This window comes from Myodes glareolus, chromosome 27 (genome assembly GCF_982192425.1).
Source record: "Myodes glareolus chromosome 27, mMyoGla1.1, whole genome shotgun sequence".
NCBI lineage: Eukaryota > Metazoa > Chordata > Mammalia > Rodentia > Cricetidae > Myodes > Myodes glareolus.
Window position 1 is genome coordinate 28,591,829 of NC_142052.1, and position 25,304 is coordinate 28,617,132.

General features: G+C 37.2%; 1 protein-coding gene across 1 annotated transcript in view; it reads right to left on the reverse strand.

Moving 5' to 3' along the window:
* Window positions 1-988: 988 nt before the first annotated feature.
* The window catches only part of LOC148117626 (uncharacterized), a 46,500-nt gene continuing 22,184 nt past the window's right edge, over window positions 989-25,304 (reverse strand). The window contains exons 2-4 of the mRNA XM_087902339.1: window positions 4,253-4,379; window positions 3,997-4,057; window positions 989-3,240 (exon numbers count right to left, since the gene is read on the reverse strand). Of these exons, the coding sequence (XP_087758465.1) occupies window positions 1,416-3,240; window positions 3,997-4,057; window positions 4,253-4,379 (2,013 nt within the window). The 3' untranslated portion in view covers window positions 989-1,415. The remainder of the gene's footprint in view (window positions 3,241-3,996; window positions 4,058-4,252; window positions 4,380-25,304) is intronic.

Below are 25,304 nucleotides of genomic sequence, written 5' to 3' on the forward strand. Positions count from 1 at the left end.
CTGTTTGAACATTACTTATAGATATTTAAAGGCCAGGGGTACTAAGGAAGGACAACAATAATTGCTTCAGTTTTTGAAATGTATAAATTCTCATAAGGGTTTCCAAATGAAAGTAACAATTGTGTCTAGGCACAACTCGAGGAGTTTTTGAAGCATTCCAGTGAAAGAATGTCTTCACACAAATCTCCAATCAACAGATTTGAGAGGGAAGAAATCAAAAGCATAAGTAACCCTGCCAGTGTGGAATGGGGCAGCTGCTACTGCATTTGCATATGGCTCATATAGGTCTTTTTTTTAAACCAGGGTGCATCAAAGGAGATTTTGAAGGAGGGAATTTGTTAGATTTTAATCCCCGATCCTGAACAAAATCAGAGATGGGCTGCATTTTATACTGAGGGATTGGTTACATTTGTGCTGACTTGGAGAAGGGTAGAATATGGGGCTTTATTATTTAGTTGTGTTTTGAGTGTGTGTTTCTTTCACTGGCAATTTTTAATGTTTGGGCTGTTTTCAGGGAGATATTGTTTCTTTAGCCAGTTCTAGATTCAGAGAAAAAGTGCTTTCCTTTGGCTCTGCTTTCAGGTCCAAGGTGTGTTTCTTTGACTAGCCCTTTCTCCCACCCATAGGCACAAAAAGTGGTTTTGCCCATTAGTTTGCTGGTTCAAACAAAATAAAAAGAGATATCAGAGTGCTTGAACAGATTTTTACACTATCCATTTTTTTTCTAGACAATAACTGCTGTTAGTTTACTGACTATATGTGTGTTGGCTTAAGATCTTTTAAAAATAAGTCATGATAAGTCCTCTGTTACTTCCACAGGCCCAAATGATTAGGCTAATATGCATAAACTTTATTAGACTGATTACACACAAAAGCCTTACTCCTATATGAAGTACAAAACATTAAAACACTAAATTCACTTATAGAGTTTCACTATAGTATGATTTTTCTCATGATTTTGCAGAATACATACACTAAATTCAAAGAGTTTTTCTGAAAGATGGTTTATTTTATGGATTTGGAGATGATTGTGACAAAGGATTTACCACAGATTCCATTCACTGTTATCTCTCCAGTCTGTGTCTTGCACTGATATACATTCATAAAGATTCTCTACACTGTGTGTTCTTTTATTGCCATGAACAGTACAGTGGTTTCCAAAGGCTTAACCACACTGACTACATTCATAGGGGTTCTCTCTCCTATGTGATCTTTTGCTTTTGAAGATGACTGTGTTATGAAAAGGCCGTACCAAAATGATTACAATCATAGTGTTTCTCTCTACAACGTGTTTTTAATGCAATTGAAGATGACAGCAACTTGGAACTGCCTTATCACACTGATTACATTCATGGTGTTTCTATCCAGTATGTGTTCTTCAAAGCAATTGAAGATTACTGTGCGGTGCAAAAGACTTACAACACTGATAACACTGATAGCATTTCCTTCTCTCCAGTATGTTTTCTTTTATGCAATTTAAGATTATTTTGATAGGCAAAGACCTTGCCACATTGGTTGCATTCATAGGGTTTCTCTCCCGTATGAGTTCTTTTATGGTTTTGAAGACTACTGTGTTGGGCAAAGGCCTTACCACACTGATTACACTCATAGGGTTTCTCTCCAGTATGTGTTCTTTTATGCAGTTGAAGATAACTGCTCCGGGCAAAGGTCTTACCACATTGACTACATTCATAGGGTTTCTCTCCAGTATGTGTTCTTTTATGCAATCGAAGACTACTGTGTTCGGAAAAGGCCTTACCACACTGATTACATTCATAGGGTTTCTGTCCAGTATGTGTTCTTCTATGCCTTCGAAGAGTATTGTTCAGGGAAAAGGCCTTACCACATTGATTACATTGATAGGGTTTCTCTCCAGTATGTGTTCTTTTATGATTTTGAAGATCACTGTGAAATACAAAGGCCTTACCACACTGATTGCATTCATAGGGTTTCTCTCCAGTATGTGTTCTTTTATGCTGTTGAAGACTACTGTGCCAGGCAAATGCCTTACCACATTGATTACATTTATAGATTGTCTCTCCAATATGTGTTTTTTTATGCTTTTGAAGATTAGTGTGCCAGGCAAATGCCTTACCACATTGATTACATTCATAGGGTTTCTCTTCGGTATGTGTACTTTTATGCAATTGAAGAGTACTGAGTTGGGCAAAGGCCTTACCACATTGATTACATTCATAGGGTTTTTCTCCAGTATGTGTTCTTTTATGGTTTTGAAGACTACTGTGCCAGGCAAATGCCTTACCACACTGATTACATTCATAGGGTTTTTCTCCAGTATGTGTTCTTTTATGGTTTTGAAGAGCACTGTGAAATACAAAGACCTTACCACACTGATTACAATCATGGAGTTTTGCTCCAGTATGTATTCTTTTATGCTTTTGAAGATTACTATGATCTGCAAAGGCCTTTCCACACTGATTGCATTCATAGGGTTTTTCTCCAGTATGTCTTCTTTTATGCAGTTGAAGACTATTGTATCGGGCAAAGGCCTTACCACACTGATTACATTCATAGGGTTTCTCTCCAGTATGTGTTCTTTTATGCAATTGAAGTTTACTGTGCTGGGCAAAGGCCTTACCACATTGATTACATTCATAGGGTTTTTCTCCAGTATGTGTTTTTTTCTGGTTTTGAAGAGCACTGTGAAATACAAAGACCTTACTACACTGATTACAATCATGGGGTTTCGCTCCAGTATGTATTCTTCTATGCTTTTGAAGATTACTATGATCTGCAAAGGCCTTTCCACACTGATTGCATTCATAGGGTTTTTCTCCAGTATGTGTTCTTTTATGCAGTTGAAGACTATTGTGTCGGGCAAAGGCCTTACCACACTGATTACATTCATAGGGTTTCTCTCCAGTATGTGTTCTTTTATGCAATTGAAGTTTACTGTGCTGGGCAAAGGCCTTACCACATTGATTACATTCATAGGGTTTCTCTCCAGAATGTATTCTTTTATGACTTTGATGAGTTTCATGAAGAACAAGGTCTTTATCATCTTGACTGTATTCATAGGGTTTCTTTCCAGTGTGCTTTCTTTTAAGCACTTGAATATTATTGAGATAAGCAAAGGCTTTTCCACACTGCTTACTTTTAGAGCATTTTTGTCCAATATGTATTTCTTCATTCTGTAGAAGGTGAGTGTCATAAGACAAGGCTTTAACACAGTGAGTATACACTGAAAGGTTCTTCTCACCATTTTGATTCCTTTCAATCCTGCAAGGATAATTGGCACAGTTAAAAGATTTACCACATTTAAGACACTGTTGAACCTTATATCTATATGAATTAATTTTATGACTTGATCCAATTCTAAAAGGAATTAGGCATTAAGATATCATAACTCTGTTTAAAATCATGTTTGCTTTTTAATTAATTGTCAGGTTGCACCTAGAAATATGAGTATAATGATAAATTCCTTTGTTTCATGGTATACCTTTTTGCATTTACAAAAACATTTCATATTATATTATTCACTTTTTGGAAGAAAACTGAATACACTGAGAGATATACCAAGTTTACTGCATTCATAAATTTTACTATACTGTGAATCATATATATTTTCTAAGTGAACTAGGACATTCATAAGTATTTGCACAAACCTAGAACTCATGTGGCATTTTCGTAATGTTTATATATTAATAATGATGGTAGAAACCCATCAGTATTGCATCCTTGAATCAAATTCAACAAGTATACTCTACATGGGAACTTCTGCTGATCTTCCTTTTGTCCTTAAGGACAAGTATGTTAAATCTTTACATATCCCTTTGCTCATAAACTTATATACACATAGAAAAGGAAGAATAATTCACAGACATGAAATTGAGGTATATGGATTTCTGAGAATTTAATAACCATCTATGCACTTAAAGCTGTGCTTATTTGCATTGCTACTTTTATTTAAAAGTTCTAGGAAAAAGTGCAATCTCATCAGAGGCACATTGTTATCAACTTGCTCATGAAAATTACCTTGCATGTCTTCTAGAACATTGCCATAGTTCTTCAGTGTTATGGTCTTCCCAAATGTAACCTGAAATACAGGACCAGAATATCTGTCATATCATTTAACAATGTGCAACATTTAGCTTATTATCTTAAGTGCACCTAAGAACTATTGCTGCTTTATTCACCTCATTCTTCTTTCTAAATCAAATTGCAGAACAACATCCTTAACCAAGGAAAAGTTGTTTCTATATTTTGAAACATGAAGGAAATTCATTTTTACCTATAGAAATGAGGTTCCTGTAGGTCTCCAGCATTACATCTTTATAGAGATTCTTCTGGGAAGGATTCAGCAGATCCCACTCTTCCTGAGTGAAGTTGATATACACATCATCATAGGTCACTGCCTTCTAAAATATATCACACATGTAAAATGGAAAGCATGACAGTGATAAAGTTGGAAATGCATACTTCTTTCAGAGTATAGACATATGATTCTGGGGTTCCTTACTCTTATTCCATGACATAGACAGTCACTTTGGAAGGAAATTGAAAAGCAGAGTAAACTCTGTCATTTCTACCCTTTATATGGGATATCACCTCATAAAATCAATGTCTACTGACAGACAGGAAGAGACAACAAAAAAGATCAACAGTATACAGTATGCATGAGAAAATTGTATGAAGAGTCACAGACCACAAAATAAAAAGTAATATGGACACACTGGGTGTATTGTGTCTTTAACCACAACACTCAGAAAACAAAGGTGGGTATATTTGTCTCGAAGTTGAATGTCAGTCAAGGCTATGCAATCAGGTCCAGGACAGGTGGAAGGACACATTAAGACACTGTCCCCATTGCAAAATCCGTGAAACAGACAAATGGAACAGAAAAAACTGAAAGACATTTATTGAAGTTCTTACAAATAATTTTGCATTCACTCTAGTTTTGTATTCATCTTCCAGCTATCTAAGTGCCATAATTTAAACTGTAATTCCAATAACATTTTGTCGAAAGCAACTTTGTGTATAAGGCAGTTAAAATGGACAGATGAAAACACTAGAAATATAAATGTTGGTCATAAATAATCAACACAGGGCTGGAGAGAGGGCAGAGTAATTCAGAGTTCTTGCTGGTCTTGAATGGAGGTGGGCACATTTTCCAGTTCTTACACAGGGATCACAACTTTCCATTGTTCCTTGATCAGGAATTCTGAGATCTTTAGATCACCTTGATGACCAGGTACCCATGTAATGAATTTCCATGCAGACATATAAAAGAGTCATATTGATTTTAAAAATATCAAATCAAGCATAACAGGCCAGACGAAGTTCATGTACTTGCAATTAACTGACTCAAAATGTTCAGGCAGTATTAATGTCATAAATACATGACACCTGGGAAACAGAGTGAAACCCTCTTTCAAATTTTAAAATTCAAGATACACATGAAGCAAGCTCAGCACAGCAACATATACTTGACATATAAAAAAAACTATATTCCAGGGCTATCACCCTATAATATAAAAATGAATAGAGCCAGAAATGATGCCTCCCCCTTTACCTTCAGGAATTTGGAGCCACATAGTAAGGGTGACTTAGACAAGCAAACAAAACAATTAAAATACCAGGTTTCCAAACTCCGTAAAAGCAACTGTTTCGGCTATATCTTATTTTTACTTATAGAATATAGGTAAGATATAGAAAATATAGACCAAGCCTATAATGATAGCAAAATCATTTCAGTATAAGTAAGAAATTGTCAAATTAATGACAAACACAAAACAGTAGATATAAATGTCAGGAAATAGTTAAGGGTATTGAGACTCACCACATACAGTGAGGAATTTCATCTAGACAGGCTTCTCCTACTAAAGATTCACAGGAAATTGAAAGAAAGTCACCAAGGAGAGAAACTTTTTCAAATACATGATGTTTTCTGGGAGGTTTTTCATTCAATAAGTACATTCTGACCCCAGTCATTATTGATTCATGGTCAACAATGGAAAAAATGCATTTAGTCATTTCAAGAATAGACATTTAATGATCCTCATCTGCAATGGTACCTACACTGTCCAAATGTGCAATGTCCCCTCTGGCACTCAGGACAATCTGTTGACAACAATATCTTATAAAACCTGATACACGTTACCTCTTCCTAACATCAATGGCACAAAATAACATTAACATTCCAAAAGAGAAAAATAAAGACACAGTAAGGGATGATTGGACCAAGGCAAGACTGAAGCAGAGCCAGACAACCGTCAAATCCTGTAGCTCTCTGGTCAGATGTATGGGCTTCAATTTCAAATGACTTAAATGGCCCTATCCCTGCAACTTCTCATGCATTTCTCTCTTTGGTAACTTACTCTCAATATAAGCAGCTAGGTCTCCATGGAAGTTGTGTCATAACTTAGAAATCTTAACATCTGTGGGCTCAAAATGTAACCCAGTGTTTTTTGAAATAATATTTTTAAATGTGGTATATTTATTTATGTTGTGGAGCATTTGTTTTAATGATGCAAAGAATTGTTCCATTGGTTTAGTTGTGTGATGCTGTGTTGCTTTGCCTATTTAAAATACCTAGTTGGTCTAAAAAAGAATTGAATGACCAATTGCAGGACAAGAAAGGACAGGCAGGCCTGTGAGAAAAAGAGAATAAATGGTAGGAAAAATCTGGGAGGATTAAAGAAGAGGTAGCATAAGGAGAGAACAACAGGAGCCTTTAATCCAGCTACACAGCAAGCCATGGAGTAAGAAATAAAGAGAGGAATAACGATAAAGGCCAGGGGGAAATGCAGAGAGAACAGTTAAATTAAAAACAACCTGCCTTGAAACAAGCCAAAGTCAAGTATTTATAAGAAAAAAAATAAGATTTCATGTGTGAAATTTAATTGTGAACTGGGTGGCTGGCCCTAAAGGAAGAAGGGAGTAAAAGAAACAACCAACAACACCACACCCAGCTTCAATCTTCTCAGCTTCATGCCATGAACTCTCACTGTCTCCTCATTGGGCTTCTGACTCTGCCAAACACAGATGCCTGAAACAATGGTAAACTGTCACCATAAACTAAAAATCTATGATCCTAAATTTTGATTCTTTCATGTTCCCAAGACCAACACATTACTGGTGATCCTGAGAAGTAGGGTTTTTGTTTAACTGCAAAAAGCACTAACGAGATTGGACCACAAGTGTAGAAGGTTTGGAATGAAGTAGCTTCCTGAGACTGAGTCACTTTGCTCAACCATCTTTAAATTGAAGGCTTATATGTATGGAGTCTTACTCTTAGGGCACCTTGATAAGCTTCCAGTCCAGAGCAATGGCTTTTCCTGTAATGTTGATAAACTCTTTGAAAAATCCTGCCTGTATTAACACATAAATGCCCTTTGAAACTACCTTTTCATTTTCATTTATTTCTGCCCTACTTGGTTTTTTTATTGTACAGCTAAGTAAGTCATCAGTGATAACCATTGAACAACTTCAATATTCCATTAAAGACATTAGCCCATTACATTTTAATTTGGCATCACTAAATTTCTAGAGCATAGGCAGAATAATAAAAAATTTGGAGATAAAATTTCACACAAATGTCTGGATAGTGGTGACACATGCCTTTAATCCCAGCCCTGGGGAGACAGAGGCAGGTAAAGCCCTTGAGGTTGAGGCCAGCCTGGTCCACAAGAGCTAGCGCCGCGACAGGTAGGACTGTTACACTGGAAAACCCTGTCCTGGAAAAAAAAAATCAGACAAAAGAACCAAGGATTGTTTTTTTTTATCAACTTTATTTTCAACTGAAATCTAATGATGTCAATACCCACTTTCTGCCATTACATTTTCATTTTCCTGGTCCTACAAGAACAGTTAATTATGTTCAAGTTTCTATTTTTTTGTCACATAAAAATCGGGATATCTGCCTCAGTTGGTGGACCAACCCCAAGTGGTACTGAGTCTTTTCCCTCCTTCTAATTTTCAACTGAACCTTGGGAGCTCAGTCTATTCCTCTGATGAGGGTCTCTGTTTCTATCTTCATCTGTTGCCAGATGAAGATTCTAAGGTGATATACGAGATAATCAGAGTGATAGTGAGGAAAGGAACTTTCAGGTACTCTCTCCCCTACTGTTGACGGCCCTAGCTGGAGACATCCCATGGACACCTGGGATTCCCTCTAGATTCAAGTCTCTTGCCAACCCTAAAATGGATGCCTTAATGTCGATATTGTCTTCCCTGCTCCTATATCCACTTCTAGTTCCCAATTTTTTTATTTATGCCATAATTACATACCTGAAGCACTTTTAGCAACTACTTCAGAATCACATTAAATACACATGAAGAAAATAACCTTTCATGCAGTAATAGTTGAAAGAGTATGGGAAAAATGAAGTGTAATATTGAGTGTTATACTGATGAAAAATTTATCAAACAGTATGAGTCATTAGCTCTATGGCAAGATTTAATCATTTGTTTTGATCAAGGTGAAGGTACTCGTGAGTAGAAATATATTTATCATTAAATTTTATCTTGCTGTCATTTATTCAAGTCTATTAAAATTTAAAATTAAGTAAATGGATGCTTACAAGGGATATACGAACATTAAAGCTTAAACCACAGCAAGGTAAAACCCAGACATTTTGTAGTGGATTGGCTGAATTAACAACCTGAATATTTTTCTGAGATAGATTTTACTCTCAAGTCCCTAGCTAGTAAATCATTTTATACTTAATAAAAACATTTTAAGATTATTTTAACAGGCTCACTTATTTAAAAGAGTGAAAAGTGCTTAGATAGTATTTCTACCCTTGAGATTTATGAAGTTAGAATCTGCAATAAGTGCTAATTAGTTCTCCATTTTCATTTCAGGTATTGGTTTCAGCATTCCAAAACAAATGGGTAGAGCTTTGTTAGGTTTAAGAAACAGTAAAAAGAACAGCAGTCTGAAACGTTTGGGGAGGGGAAGTTTTGTTGACCAGGGTCTCACAAGATACCTTAGCCTGATTTGAATCTATTGGTGATACTCCTGTATCAACTTGCTATGCACTAAAATCTAAAGTGTGAACCACCAAATTCAGCACGAATGATGTTTGTTTAATGTTTTCTTTTGAGACAGGTTCTTGCTATGTACACTAACTGGACCTGAAAGGCAAAATCCACCTGTGCCCATATTCAATGTGCTGGGATTATTGGTGGGGAACAATGTGCCCAGCAGAAATCTGTCTCATTTGTCAACCTCAAATTGGTTTTGAGGCCCTCAGTCTTGAGCTGGGGAGATTGCTGAGAGGCTAAAATCACTCACTGCCTAAAAGATGATCTCAGTTATATTTCCCATATCCATGAGATTTGGAGGGGCAAGAAGTGAATGTGGCTGTTGTGTTGCTTCTCTGTTCTGTCAGCTTTATCCCAATATCTGACTCTGGGATTTTATTGATACTACTAATTCAGATCACCCTTCAATCAATCATCTTGACTATATCACTTCACTACTTATTTCTAAAGTAGACTACTTTAGTAAGTATTCATGCTTTTCTTGTCCATCTCTTTCTGTACTGGGACTATGCATGCTTTAAGTTGGTCATCGAACTCAATTTGTACACAATCCATCTTCATTTTTAAGTTGGAATTATGACCCAGAGAAGTAGGAGGGCCCCCATTTACCAGTCTATTTTTTTTTTCACTGACCAGTTAAGGCCCAGCCATGAAGCAGTTGCAGGACTTTTCAGCACTTGGAAGCAGAAGCAGGATTAGATGTGCAATGGAATTCTCAATGGCATTGTGTGTGGCCAGCCTAAGTTACCGGAGACATTGCTTAAACATAAACAAGTAAAAAACAGACTTGATAAAAAATGGAAAGAAATTCTTAATGACCTAAAAATAATGGGGAATAGGAAGAAATAAGAAATTAGAGCAATGATGTGGAGGACATTTCCTCCACACCTGAGGTCTGCATCACCTCCCTACCGGTATGGACCGCGATTCCATACCTTACACGAGCTGGGCAAAGTCCCAGGCAATAAAATATAAGACGCACACACATACAGAGAGTTTGAGTCATTCGCCAAGAGGAGAATGCCCCTTTATTCAGCCAAAAACCAGGGTTAAATACTTTGGCCCCAGACAAGGAGAACCCCTCCCAGCCAGAGGGGGATGCGGAAGCTGGCACCGAGTGAGCTTCTCAGCAGGCAGGTGGGTGAAGGGTGCAGAGCAGTGTCAGACAGGGTAGAGGGATCTTGGCACCTGGGCACTTCCGGGCAGGTTGAGAAATTACCATTTTAAAGCTTTACGCTATTTTACCAGGCTAGAGCAGAACAAACAGAACTAGCAGGAAGCTTTAGCTGGTTGCCAAAACAGTCCTTGATTTGCATCCCAGGGAGCAAGGGATGTAAGGGGCCCACACAATGATGCATTTAAAGATATTCTAAGTTAAAAATTGAAACTCATAGTTTGTTTTTTAAAAAGTAGCTGAAAAAACCATAAAGGTAGACTGACTTTGAAAAACACAAAACCATTCTCTTTCAAAGGGAATGGCATTAATAAGATATTATTCCATGCTGTCCTTAAATACAATGTTAGCTGCTTGGGGCTGTCACCTGACAAACACAGCCAGAGCTAATGGATATAACCATGACAAACAAGACTGAACATATCTGTATATTAGAGCTCCTTGTTGGAATTTCAATATTCATTGGCTCAATTAACCTTCCCACATTGTAAACCTAAATCTGGCCTGCCTTCATTACATGACATGGATCAGTACATGCTGGGAAATTACAAAATCACTTATCCATCTACAATCATATCTTATTTCATAATGGTGACTTCACTGCTGCCTGCCTACAGTGTTTCCCCTATAGGATACACAGCCTGTGTATTTACTGTCAGGTTCTGAAGGCCAAAACCATGCTCCACACAAATCCTTTTCTTGTTATTGAAATGAACAGTTGACTCCATTACTCAAATTTAAAATTTCACAACCAAGTGGTGACTGAGTTCTTCAATCTAAAAATTTAGTTGGTTTAATCACCAGGAGAGCAAGGTCAATTTCCTGGGCAGCAATGGAGTGGTATCAAGGTTACATGATCCAACAAAAGAATTTTTGTCTAAGAAACATTTTTCTACAAGACTGATGTTCTAGAATTAATATGCCTTCCCAGGCATGAATCATTCCACAAACTTAAACATTTAATTAACATAAATTGCTGTAACAACAGCAGGCATCTAGTAGTGGTTAATGCTAAAAAGAGGAGCCAGTCTGGAAAACATTTTGCACTCCACATATGCTGTCATCTTGAAGTTTCTTTTGAGTTCAGGACCATGGTTATACTGTGAACAACTTAAAGAGGGACAGAAGTCAAGCAGTGGTGGCACACACCTTTAATCTGAACTCTAGGGAGTCAGAGGCAGACAGACCTCTGTGAGTTCAAGGCCAGACTCATCTACAAGAGCTAGTTCCAGGTCAAGCTTCAAAACTATAGAGAAACCTAGTTTTGAAAAACAAAACAACCAAAAGGGGAGGAAGACAGGAGAAGGCATGTCTAACCAAGTAGGCAGATGGAGATTTACAAACCAAAACTATTGTTCTGATCAAGCAAGATCTAAAAGATAAATTTAAAAGATATATGCACATAATAGGAAATAGACCACAAATACAAAAGTATGGGAAAGTCCTGTCCACATTATAAAAGATTGTCTTAAATGAGCAGCTATTCTGAGCTCTTCTAACTTCAGAATAAGGCTTCTTTTGACACTGAAAATGGTGGTTCAAAGGAAGACCAGAGATACTTCTAAGAAGGACCAAAAATAGTTCATTTTAACTAGCCCTGACTACTCTCTGTTTCAAGGTTGTGAAATTTACTCTACAGGATTGTATTATTTAAGTTTCATTTTATATGTATGAATGTTTGCCCAAATTGTGTGTCTGTGTCAAGACCTGCCGAGGCAGAAGAGGGAATCAGATCACTTCAACCTGAGTTACAGGAGTTCTAGCAACATGACCCTGCTGTCTTCAAAAATAACCATTGCTCTTAATTTCTAAGCTATCTCTTAAGTCACATTTTTATTAAAATATATTTTGCACATTTAAATTAAAATGTATTACATCTCTTTACCCTCTTGTGTCCTCTCTTTATCCCTTTCCAAATATTTCTCTTCCAATTCCTTCATTGTTAAGTATGTTCTAATAAGTTTGGACAAATATGTGAATAGAATCTGCTGGGTCCATTTCTGTTCGTTGTGTGTTGTGGTTTCAGGACTGAACATGTTCATTTAAATACACAAATACAGAGATCATCCATGTCTGAAGCTAATTTACCCACTTGCAGTAAAATTTTACTTGTTTTTGAGCAACATGATTCTTATCTGCCTTTGACATAAAATATTATTAAAACTATGTCATGAATATTTATTAATATTTATGTATTTTTAATATTGTTACATATATGTACACATGAAGAAAACATATTTAAAACATAGAGACACCCACAAACCTTTTTCTTCAACATTTGCCTATCTGGTGCCCTAAGGCCAAAAGAATGCACCAGATCTTCAGAACCTACAAATACAGGGAGGACTGTCCAATCTGATGTGTATGCTAGGAATCAAAGATGGGTACCCAAGAGGACTAGTACTTGTGAGACAACTCTCTGGGTCCCACATATGTCAATACAATGCTGCAGGTGAAGGTGACTCACTCTTTCTTCTGTCTCTTATCACTTGAAAGATAAAGTCACCTCTGGGGGCTGGAGAGACGGCTCAGAGGTTAAGAGCACTGACTGCTCTTCCAGAGGTCCTGAGTTCAATTCCCAGCAACCACATGGTGGCTCACAGCCATCTATAATGAGATCTGGTGCCCTCTTCTGGCATGCAAGCATACATGGAAGGATATGTTGTATACATAATAAATAAATAATTAAAAAAAGTCACCTCTGGATGGTTGGCAAAGGATCCCTTGGACAGAATGTGAACGAAATTTGTATATTCATTCCTATTTTCATTGTTAAGACAGCTCTCTCTATGTGAGTAAAGATAAAAAGGATGGTTGAATTCAGTCTAAGTGCAGCCAAATTTTATTAGGAAAAGTTCCATAATTTGAAGTGGGCTTTCTTCGGGGACTTTTTTTGACATGATATGTCTACATAAACATGGATACCAGGAATTTATTATGGGAAACAAGCTGACCTCAAACCCTCAAACTCACGGAGATTGCCCCCACCCACACTCCTGTGTACAGTGATTACAGCCATACACCTCCAATTCCAGCTGAAATATGTATATTAAAAGATATATCATTGAATGAGAGAAAAAAAAGAATAAAATGAACTTTAAAGGGTAGCATGATTGCTGCGATGAATGTCAATATTCAGTCTAAGAGTGAGTTAGTAATAAGCCTAAGCCAAGGCGCAAGCATTCATAAGCATTCTGGGTCAATTGTTTATGAAGCGGCTGCTGTGTATTTGAGAGTTTCTGTTGGGGGCAGAAACATCCACCTAAAAAAGGCACCCAATGAAATGATAGGATAAAAGTGTAGATTATTGAATCTTCTCTTTACCCCTATAATATGCTAAGCAATATGGCTATGGTTAAAGACTTGGCTTTGACAGTTGGATCCACCTGATTCCTTAGCTTTCGGTGAGTCTAGCCTCAGGGTTGAGGTACTGGCAGGAACCATGTTTAATGCCACAATTCTATGGAGTTTCAAGGTCCTTAGCACCACCAAGAAGCATGATGGTAACTGTACATAGACACCATTTAAGTGTTTGGTGTGGTGCTTCTTAAAAGGGCTGCAAGGTTTTTACAGCTAAAACTGACTCAGGAAGCTTCTCTTAAATGAGCAACACTTGCCTCTATCAGAGCCCAGCTAAGAAAATGCTGATACCAAGAAACCATGCTTAACTCTGTTCTTTTGTGTCTTGAATTAATTTCCAAGCTCTCTCTGGTTTAAATTGGATTTAGTTATTCATGTTGACAACATTTGTTAACATTTGTTTCACCTGGTTCTATAGTCATTAGTCCCCAAAACCAAACAAAGTTCTACATTGATTATAAACTGCTGTGTCTATTAGGTCATGCTTCCTATTAACTCTTACATCCTAAAATCACCCATAAGTCTTGTCTGTGTCAGTGACATGGCTTGGTACCTTTTATCAGCAAGGCAATCTCATTTATATCCTTTGCCTTTGGGTGATAACTGCAGGCTGAACCTTTCTTCTTTCCAGAATTCTCCTGCTCTGATCAGCCCTGCCTATACTTCCTGCTTGGTCATCCAGCATATACTTCCCGCATGGCCACTGGCCAATGAGCATTTTGTTAAAACAATACAATTGACAAGTCTTTAAAAAGTTCATGACCCTTGTCTAACAGCAAACTTCCTCTAATTTACAATCAGAAGTAATAGGTAAGGAACAGTTCAAAAGTACCCAAATTACATGATCAAATATTTGTACCTGATTTCAGTCTAGGAGAAAAAGTAGCAAGAGAAGTATAAATAATAGTCCCTGAAGGGACCAGGTAAATTGATCATAGTTCTTGATTCAAAGAGATCAGAATTTTGGTTTTTAAACTCTTCTTAGTATTTTTATCTATTATGCCAAAAAAAGGAAACACATTTGGGGCAACTGGGAATGTCCATATGTCCTTTTCCATAGAAGACATATAGTTTTGCCTGAAATTTCCTTTGGAAATGATATGGGAGCTGAGAGGAATTCACCATGGTGATAGAAGGGGACAGTGACAGCAAAGACATGAAATGAATGGGAAGTTTGTAAACTTTCTTCAAATCTAGTACCAATGCATCAACTCTCCCTAGATTTTGTGTTTCATACAGAAGTTTAAGAGAACACACTGATTCTAATTCATGCAAAATTACATCTAAAAACTCGGTCAGTTAAAACAATCCTCCTTTAATTCAGAATGAATTTCTTAGAATATCTAGTACAACACTGGTCCCATTTCGCCTGTGTGGTTATGCAAGTGTAAAAATAGTTTCTATTGTATGGAATCAAACAATAAATATTACCATATTTTCACACACAAAAAAGAATATAAAGAAATGCATGTTTGGCCAGGAAGTGGTGGTGCATGCTTTCAACTCCTGTACCTGTGTAGAAGAAACAGGCAGATCTCTGTGAGTTTGAGAACAACCTGCTGTATAGTTTGAGTGCCAGCAGAGCCTGACATACACAGAGAAACCTTCTCTTGAAAAACCCACTAAAGCCTTGTTGGCCAGAGAAGAGTGATGGACACCTTTCATCCCAGCACTCGGGAGGCAGAGAGTTTGAGGCCAACTTGGTCTACAAGAGCTACTTCCAGGCCAGGCTGTAAAACTACCTGAAACCCTGTCTTGAAAAACCAAAAAAAAAGTCCAACAAAAACAAAAAACAAAAAGATTTCAAAGATACAGAAAACCCCTGTCTTGAGAAAATGAAAAGCAAACAAACAAGCAACAAGTGAAGAAACTTAAAAACTGAAGCTTAAGAAATAGACTCATGATCCATTGGACCCTGAATTCTACGAGTCCCACTCTGCCCCAAATCTCCTATTGCACTCCTCCAAACCCCTGCCACAATCTCAATGGAACTCTGAAACACAGCCTGATACTACACAGTGGGGACCATGCAGCAGGACACCCCACTCTCTAGGCCCTCCATACCAGAGCAAAATCCCAGGACAACCGCCAGTGGCCTCAGCTTCCCTAGCCAGCTAGCATGTGAGTTTCCTGAAAGTAGGCTGCTCCAACACCTCCATCCCATCCATTGAACCTTGAAAGTTACAAGTCCCACTCTGCATCAAGCCCTCCTATCCATGCACCCCCAACTTAAGTGGAACTCTGAAGCACAGCCTGCTATTACACAGAAAATACCAAGAGGTGAGTGATGACCTGCCCAGCAGGACAACCTCTCTAGGAATTCCATACTGGGGCAAAACTCTGGGCCCCAACACTACCTGCTTCAGTTCATGTGACAGCCAACAGGAAAATTTCCTTCAGGTGTGCTGTTGAAACACCCTCACACCATCCATCAGAGCCTGAAAGCTACAGTCTCACTCCACCACCAAAACCCCCCATCCTACCTCCCAGCCACTTGGAACTTCAGAGGAACATTAAAACACAAATGTAGCTTCACAGGGTAGACCAAGACAGGGACCCTGAAGCACAAGCTGTGACTGCACAGACTGGACCAAGAGAGTGACCCAGAAATGCAGAACAAAAGAGCAGGCCAAGAGAGAGTGCAAAGACAGCCCTCAGTGGCATTGGCTCTCTGAAACACAGAGTTGTCCAAGAACAGGTCGCAAAGACAAAAACAACCACTTCAAAAATTGGACCAAGAGGCAAAGACAGTGCTGGTACCAACTGAAGGATGAGATGGGTAGGTGCCAATGCAAGAATTCATCCAACAACATAGAAAGCAACATGGTAACACCAGAACCCAGTGGTCATACTACAGGAAGATGTAATCATACTAAATACTAACCCAGGAGAAGGAAAAAAAAATGATTTTCAATGTAACTTTGTGAGGATGATGGGGTTCCCAATGTAAGTATAGGAGGATGATGAAGGAAATAAAAATTCCCTTAAAGAAATCAAGGAAAAGACAAACAAAAAATTGGAAGGCATCAATAACTCTCTCAAAGAAAACAAGAACAAACAATCAAACAGATGAAACAAATGACTCAAGACTTGACTGAATTAGAGGCAACAAAGGAAACAAATGAAGGGAATTCTGTATATGGAAAATCTGGGTAAACAAATGGGAACTACAGCAGGAAGTGTAACCAACAGAATACAAGAGGTAGAAGAGAGGATCTCAGGTGCTGAAGATACTATAGAGGAAATCAAATCATTTGTTAAAGAAAATAAATCCAACAAAAACCTTACACAAAACATCCTGGAAATCTGGGACACCATGAAAAAAAATTAAAACCTAAGAATAATAGGGATAGAAGAAAGAGAACAACACCAACTCAAAGGCACAGAAACTATACTCAACAAAAAAATAATAGAAAAAACCTTTCCCAACCCAAAGAAGAATATATCTATGAAGGTACAAGAAGTTTTGAGAACACCAAATAGACTGGACCAAAGAAAAGTTACCCCAACATATACTGATCAAAATGTAAAACATAGAGAATGAAGAAAGAATATTAAGAGCTGCAAAGGATAATGCCCAAGTACAATAAAAAGGCAGACCTCGTAAAGACAAAACAAAACTCTGCCTTAACCCTAACTTTATGGAGTTTTATTTTTGGAAATTATAGTTAATCAAAAGGAAAACATCTGTTGGTCTTAGAAATTAGTTAAGATTGAATGATAATGCTCTCTTATGAACTATTATCTCTTTTACTCAAGAGATCTTTTTTTGAAACTAATCTTTAAGGATTTAAGTGGTCTCTATAACTTTCTTCCCCAATTTAATACATATCTTGGTTTTTATTCTGAATGCAATGTATCTTTAAAGCATACAGATTGGCTTAATTTAGCAGGGATTTTTTTTTATTATCTAGTGTTTACCCTCACCTGTTGTATCCTTTTTATTAGCATTTAAAAATTTAAAAGTTAATAATCTATTCTGTAACATATCTCTGCGGGCTTTAATTACCCCTTTCTGTTAACTGAGTACATATTTTAAGATGCCAGATGAAGTGTTAATCTAATTAATCTTTTTCAAGCCCAAAACGACCTATAAAATGATTTAAAATCTGCTTCCTGCTACATGGCATAAAGTTGAATATGTGGCTTGTGCCCTGTCTACCTGTCTAATACAATGCACAGCTGTGAAATCTCTGCAAATCACAAACTCCTTTTGAACTAAGCTTCAGTGGATAACACCATTGCAGCTAGTGGCACCACCAGGTTAAAAGCATTCTACTCAACTATCGCTCTACCAGGTCCTACACTATTTGTAATCTTGATAACACAAACCTGAAATTGGAATGCAATATTCAGAACTTCTAGAAACTAAACCTTCAATTTTCTAATCTCTCTTACCAGTGTACAACAAAAGCAGTGCTCAGGTGTGTATTGTGGACAGCGATACAACCAGCATCATTTCCTTCCATTCCAGGGATGCAGAGTCTCCCCTTCCCCAGTAAATCCATACACAAGGAGGCTCAGAGAACAAGGACCACTGCCAACATGAACCACATAGACCACCAAAACTACAGTCTGGATCATGGTACTTCCAAGTCCCAGCAGAGATGACATTTCAACAGACCTGCTCTGAACACCCCCCACTCGTTACGGGGTAGCTTGTGGTTTCCTTACCACTCCCTACAGTGGAGACAGAAGAGAATCATGAAAAGAACTCACAAACTGTCAGCCACTAGTACTCTTGATTCCTAACCCTTCCCAGAATCCCTCACTGGCTACGGACAGCCAGCTGGGTCTCTCAATATTAGCAGTTCTTCTATAGGAGGATCAGAAATCAAATGACTCAGACACCACAGTCCTTCCAGTTCTGCAATGAGTATCCTTGATTCTTCACAAAAATTTAGATGTTACCACTATATGGAAGTTATGTTAAAGATTCGTTATACAACTGCCATTCCTCCATGCAAGGAAAGATTACTGTTGATCTAACTAGTGTGTGTGTGTGTGTGTGTGTGTGTGTGTGTCAGTCCTAGAAAAGCACAGCAGAGAGATTTATTTCAAATAAGATCCAATTATCCACTTATAAGTGAAAGAAAACACAGTCCTTCATTTGAGTAAAGTGTTTCAAGTGAAAAATCAATTAAAATTTGATATCTATAAGAGACAAATCAACAAGATTGTAGTAATCAGGATTGTACCAGTAGAAAGATGCCCTGTCCATCAGTGATCATTCTATATTAACACATGTGAGGATCACTTGATTAAACAATGCACCATTATCTTTTTTATGGCTAATTTCATTTTTAGTCATAATTGAAACGTATCATCATGGGGTATGATGGAATTGGAATTCCTGTATATGAAGGGCAATGATCAACCCAGTGTAATTAGCATGTCTATCACCTCAAGCATTTATCATTTCTTTGTGTTTAAAGCATTTAAATATCTTTCCTCTTATAAATTTAAAAATATACAATGAACTATTGTTAACTATAGTGTCCCTACTTTGCTATGGAGTACTAGAACTTAACCTGTTTAATCATTAAATCTCTATCTCAATAATTCTCTGTCCATTTTTGTCACCCTTCCCAACCTGTGGTAAATACTATCCTGCTGTGTATCTCCAGAATATTTAGGAGTTTATCTCCTACAGGAGAATAACAAGAGGTAGTTGCCAGTCTTCAACGTAGCCCCCATTGTATGTGTCACAGTCAAAGAAAAGATTGTTTCCTTGTGAACCATAACTCTGCACCTACTTAACACATGAACTGTAGGATCTTCTCCTGATGGGGATGTTAGAGGAAAATCTCAAGGGATGTGGAGTGTCCCTGATCCAAAATGGTGGTACCGTACTTGTGTGGTATGATGATGTCAGATGATTTCAGATACTGGGATATGCATATACAAAATGAATAACTGGAGACTGATAATCAAGTCTAACCTGTTATTGTTTTATGTTTCATATATGCCTTATCCAGATGCCTTGAAGGTGATTAATGTGTATGTACATTAACTGCAGCTTATCACATAACGTCAGGAATATAATTTTCCACTTATTCTGTTATGTTGGCACTCAAACGGTTTAGGATTTTGGATCATTTCATATTTGGGATTGTTTCATATTTATTTGTTTTTGTTTTTCATTTTTATTATTATTATATATTATCATGTAGTAATTTGTAAATGTCCTTACTAGTCACTCCTCGCATCCTCAGACCAGGAAATCTAGATCCTGGAAAAAGAGTAGAACTTATTTTATGGAAACAAATTACTGTAGATACACTAATTTGAACAAATATAACTGGATATATAACTGGATAACTCTGCCTAAAAGAACTGTTATTTTACAGGTTTAAGATGAACATCCCAAGAGAAAATGACTGAAACTTGGTGTGCTCTATTATAAATCTTTCGACTTTGCACTATATGGCCATAAAACCTATTTCAACTTTTTAAAATAATATTTGGGGATAACAATTGCCTAATTTCCATCTTCTTTATTCTTCTTCCAAGCCTTTCCATAGACTGCATTGTTTTTTAATTCATGGCCTCTTTTTACTCTTAAAGCAATCACTGTTGAAATGTGACCTTTCTTTGGCAGCAGAATTTATGAGTTGTGATGCAGAGACTTGTCTGCCCTGGACATTGAGTGTGTAATGAAATATGCACACAAGGGACACTGTATCTTGGAGAGGAACAGGAAGTGTACTGAGAGACTGAAAGAGTTCCTACTGAAATACAAATGTACTTCATGAAAGTCTTGTCTTCCTCTAGGGTGGAAGGCCATAGCTGGGAAGGCTTGTGCAGTCTAATCTTTGATCTCTCCTCATCTAGTAGGGGGACTGCTATTATCCCAAGGCCCAGCTGGGTAATTTTATGGGGCAAAATTGGGAGGTTGGGAGGTATATTTTGGGATTTTTCTAGATTTCTCCTCTTATGATGCTCTTGGAAAATGTGAGGGAGCATGGGAAGTGGAGGTACATTGCCTTCTGAATAGCAGGAGAAGGTTTGCTGACTTGTCAGATATTCTGGAAGTTTGGCGGACCATATCATAGACAATGGTTCTGTTCATTCATGTGTTGACCTAGGCCATTCACCCAGGACTCTAAACATTCTCGAGTGTGTATTTGGAAAATGTAAAGAGACATAGAAAGAAGACTGCAGTATAGTATAGTATAGTATAGTATAGTATAGTATAGTATAGTATAGTATAGTGACAAAGAATACATTGTTGTTTTCACCTAAAAGATTCAACACTTGGTATGATTTAAATGAGAAAACAAACAACGAAAATAATGCATGCTCCAGAATTTAACAGTGAACCTTAATGTGACATGAGATTGTGTAGTATCATGGGAAATAAACTCTGATAGCAGTGAATTGGAATTTCCCACAGATATCAGCTAAAATTTAATAACAGCATGTTGCATTGTTAGAGTTGATGTAAAATTACACATATTTAGTGTATTTATTTTGATACATATGGATATTACCCCCGGGGCCAGCACCATTACCACAGGGGGCATAGTAAAGTGTTACGCCCAGACGTTCTCTTTATAGCCATATTTTTATGTGTCTTCACAATATACAGAGTAGTACTCATAAAATGACATAAATTACTATAGATCCCAGCAATCACCTAAGTATATTTTCCACATTATTAAAATTAGAATTAAGAAGTATTGGATTCTCATGCTTGTGGCAGTTATATTCATGGTATTCTAAATATAAAAACAACCTAAATGTTCACTTCTAGGAAAAAAATGTATTGTCTCATGAGGCCACTGTGCTAAAAAATAAAGGAGGACAATAACAATGGTCAAAAGCTCAGAAACTCATAAAGGACTGTCACAGTACTGTGTCCATCATAAAATAAAATGTAATTACAGCTTAGGGTATGTCAACCCATCTATTTCTCCCATCTGTTTCTAATCACTATTGTGCTCTCATAAATCATGTGGAAGTGAGAGCTTCAGCAATAAAAAATGAGAATCTAAGGTAGCAATAAAAAATGAAGGACAAAGAATGACTCTAGGTGAGGCAACCACTGTTAAAGGGTTATTTTAAAGTTCATTAAGTTGGTATGTGGAGAACAAAAATATCAAGCTTTTTAAAGCAATAATTGTTATGAGATGCAAATGTGCTATTATGGCATAAAAATGCTGAAAAATTGCTTTATTTTGTTAGTCTGAGAACTTTTGCCAATGAGTCATACTACACCAAAAGTAAAATTAAAGTGAAGAAATAGACTGCCTTGTTGTGTTTCAATTTAAATAACGACAATACATGGTAGTTTCCGATAGTTTATGCCCAGATGAATAAGCCTTCATTATTTCTAATCTGAACTATTTAGGAACTCTTTGTACAACAACAAATTGGTGACCATAAGGCTAGAATCCTCACTATTGTTGAGTCTCTCCAGACCCCTATCTAGTGAACAGTTACTTTTCCCTAACTGACAGCTCAAAATTACCACACAGGAGCTTTAATGATTTTAAGAATTGAAAATACTTACCCAAAAGATCATAGTTATTACTAACCTGCTCTTACATTTATGTTAACCCATATTTCTTATTTAGTATCTTCCATTGGTAGAACATTTATCAGCATGGCACATTCATGTCGTGATCCCTCAGCCTCATGCCCAGCTTCTGGCCAGTCAGTGATTTAATAAACTAATTTAAATGACTAATCATTTGAGTATACTAGAGAATTTTCCCAACTCAGACGTTACTTGGAAATGGGATTTGGCTTACTCAATATTCAAAACCTGGGTACTCATGAAACTGTAACATCATTTTAATGTAAACCCTACTCAATAGCTGGGAATTTCCAGGTTACAAATATAAATAGGTGTAAATAAACATTTAGAATGCTATACAAGCAAAGCATTTGTATGTATATCTGTTTGTATGCTCCAGTGCATATCTGTGTGTGTATGTTTGTGCATGAGTGTGTATACATATTTATGGAGATATATGTATGTATGCGATTTTGTGTTTGTCTGTCTGTGTGTATACCTGTGGAAGACAGAGAAGAAACTCTGATGTTATTCCTATGATTTTCTCAAACTTATTTGTTATTTCTTTTGAGATATGGTCTGTGATTGCTCTGTAACTTTCCAAGTAGGCTAGGTTATCTGGCCAATAAGCCCTAGGTACCCAATGTTCTCTGTGTCATAGTACTATGTTAAACGTCCCTGTGACCATATTTGTTTTTCTTTTTCTCTTCAGCTTGAATTCTGGGCCTTGAATTGAGTTCTTTAAGCTCACAAAACAAGCTCTCCTGTCTTCTCAGCCACACTCAATTCCAGATTTTTTGTTCTCACTGCTTGGTTTTGGTTTAGTTTTTGAGAAAATACCATGTAGCCTAGAGACTGGGCCCCCAAATGCTGTATAACATGTTTATGTGAAGTCCAGAGTTGATATGAAGGGCCTGCCTCAATCCTGCCTCAATCCTTCTCTCTCTCTCTCTCTCTCTCTCTCTCTCTCTCTCTCTCTCTCTCTCTCTCTCTGTCTCTCTCCCCTTTCTCTCTATGTATATACTGTTTTGAGACAGAATCCAGCACTGAAGCTTTCTGATTCTCCTACTCTGGCCAATCAACAAATCCCAGGGATCCTCTTTTCTACACCTTATCTTAGCTAGGATCGCAGGCATAGCCATCCATAACTACATTTTATTTGGCTACTGGGAATACAAAATCAAGTACCCAATTTTTGCACACAAGACTTTAACACTCAAAGTTCCAAAGACATTTTCTAAAAAGCAGGCTATAAAAACAATGTGAACAGATGGTTAGATATTAGGTAAACAGACTGATATATGAGAAGACAAACATTAAATGCATATCAATTATGAAGTCTATATGTGCAGTTTAGGAGTTTACTGGCATGGTTACATTTTGAACATGAAATAACCCCATAGTTTATGTGCTTATTGACTGATTTCCCAGATCGTAACACCATTTGAGGAATGTGGGATGATTATAATCTACTTGGAGGGAAAAGATCACTGGAGATATGCCTTGAAAGTTATATATTTCCCTGATCTTTGCTGTATTCTTTCCTTCTGCTTTCTGGCCCCCATGTCATTAGAAAATTCCTCAACAACCTGATCCAGCCATTATGATTTTCTGTCCAAGGGCAAAGAACAAGCAATTGTGAACAGTTGTACCCAGAAAAAATCTCCACCTCTACTGGGCCTTCCACAAGACTAATTAATTGATTAGTACTTCAGTGACTGTGGAGAGGTTTGAATGATATAGGTTCAGAGCATGATTCTAGTCTACGTTGATTATTTTTTTACATTTGATTATTTGATTATGTTTAGCACCTTTAACAGCCACTTGTCTTTGTCACTGAAGTCAGTTTATAATCCAAGACCAAGCTAAGGTGAAGAGATAACTGAGTATCCTACAAAGGTATGACTGTCCAGAAGAAGGTAGACTGGTCTTCTCAAAAGAATCACAGGTGCTGCTGTGGAGAAACTAGATGGTAGTGGAAAACCAACACACATCTGCCTCCTACTGAAGGACTCTGAATCCTATTCTAGAGTCTATACTGAGCAACAAGTTTTTATTTATTTATGATAATATTATATTCCCTGGAATTTAAGTCACATGAGCACCCCTATTGGTATTAGAAACATTGATGGCAGACAGGTAAGTGTTTGCTTTTTAACAGGACTTTTGTAAGATTATGATAAACGCAAAAAGCAATGTTCAATTATCACAGTCTAATGACCTTCTTGGAAGTATTCCCTGGAACTCAGTATGAATTGCCATAGCAACATAACTAACTATTCCAGGGACAATACCCAAAGAAAATGACTTAGCATTCCAGTTGGTTCTCTGGGTTTGGAACTGTGGGAGCTGAGGAGTATGAGCAGATGAGCCTAAGTCTTTGATTTATGTACTTGGATTTCCCCAAGGTCCATCAGACCATAAGAAGATTTGGCTAAAGCACAGATAAGGGTGTGAGTCCTGAGAGGTGCAGGATGAATCAGAGACTGCAGAAGGAACCCGAGTCTCTTCCCATAACACATGAAGGTGGACCTAGAAACTCACATCATGGTAATGCCAGGAAATAGAGTTGGAGCTGGGGGTGATCTAAAATCTATAGATAGGAATTCCTGAGGTATTTTTAATGTTTTGATGTGTGAAATCAAGAAGGGACCAAGTAAAACACCTCTGTTCTTGGCTGTACCTGCCTGGCACTGTTGAACAACAGCAATGAAGAATATGGGAGCAGAAACCAATGATATAATAGCAAAAAACAATGAAGAAATCAATAAAAAATAATATAATTCTTTTATGAAAACCATAATGAGACTGTAAATCTTTAGAAGAAAATGACTCATGTTCTCACAATCAGAAAATATATGGAAAACAACATTTCTAAATTTGCAGAATAAGGAAAATAGAACTGTAACATCTTGTAAAAGATGAAAGCCTACAATGTTCAACAATGTATTTGAGCCTAATGGATAACATAAAGAAAAATATGTCAAGCATGAAGAGACAAATGAGTTAACTTGCACTTAAAAGTTCCATTAGCAGTTGGGGAAAAAATTATGGTGACCAGTAACTTGGGAAAGGTTATCAGGAAGATAGTTAGAAGGTGGTTACAAGGGATATTTTTTAAAGAGCAAGATGGCTGGAATTAATATGTCATGGAAGCATCACTCTTCACAATAGCTTTAAATAACATAAAATATCTTGGAGTAACTTTAAGTAAGCAAGTAGAAAATCTGTATGACAAGA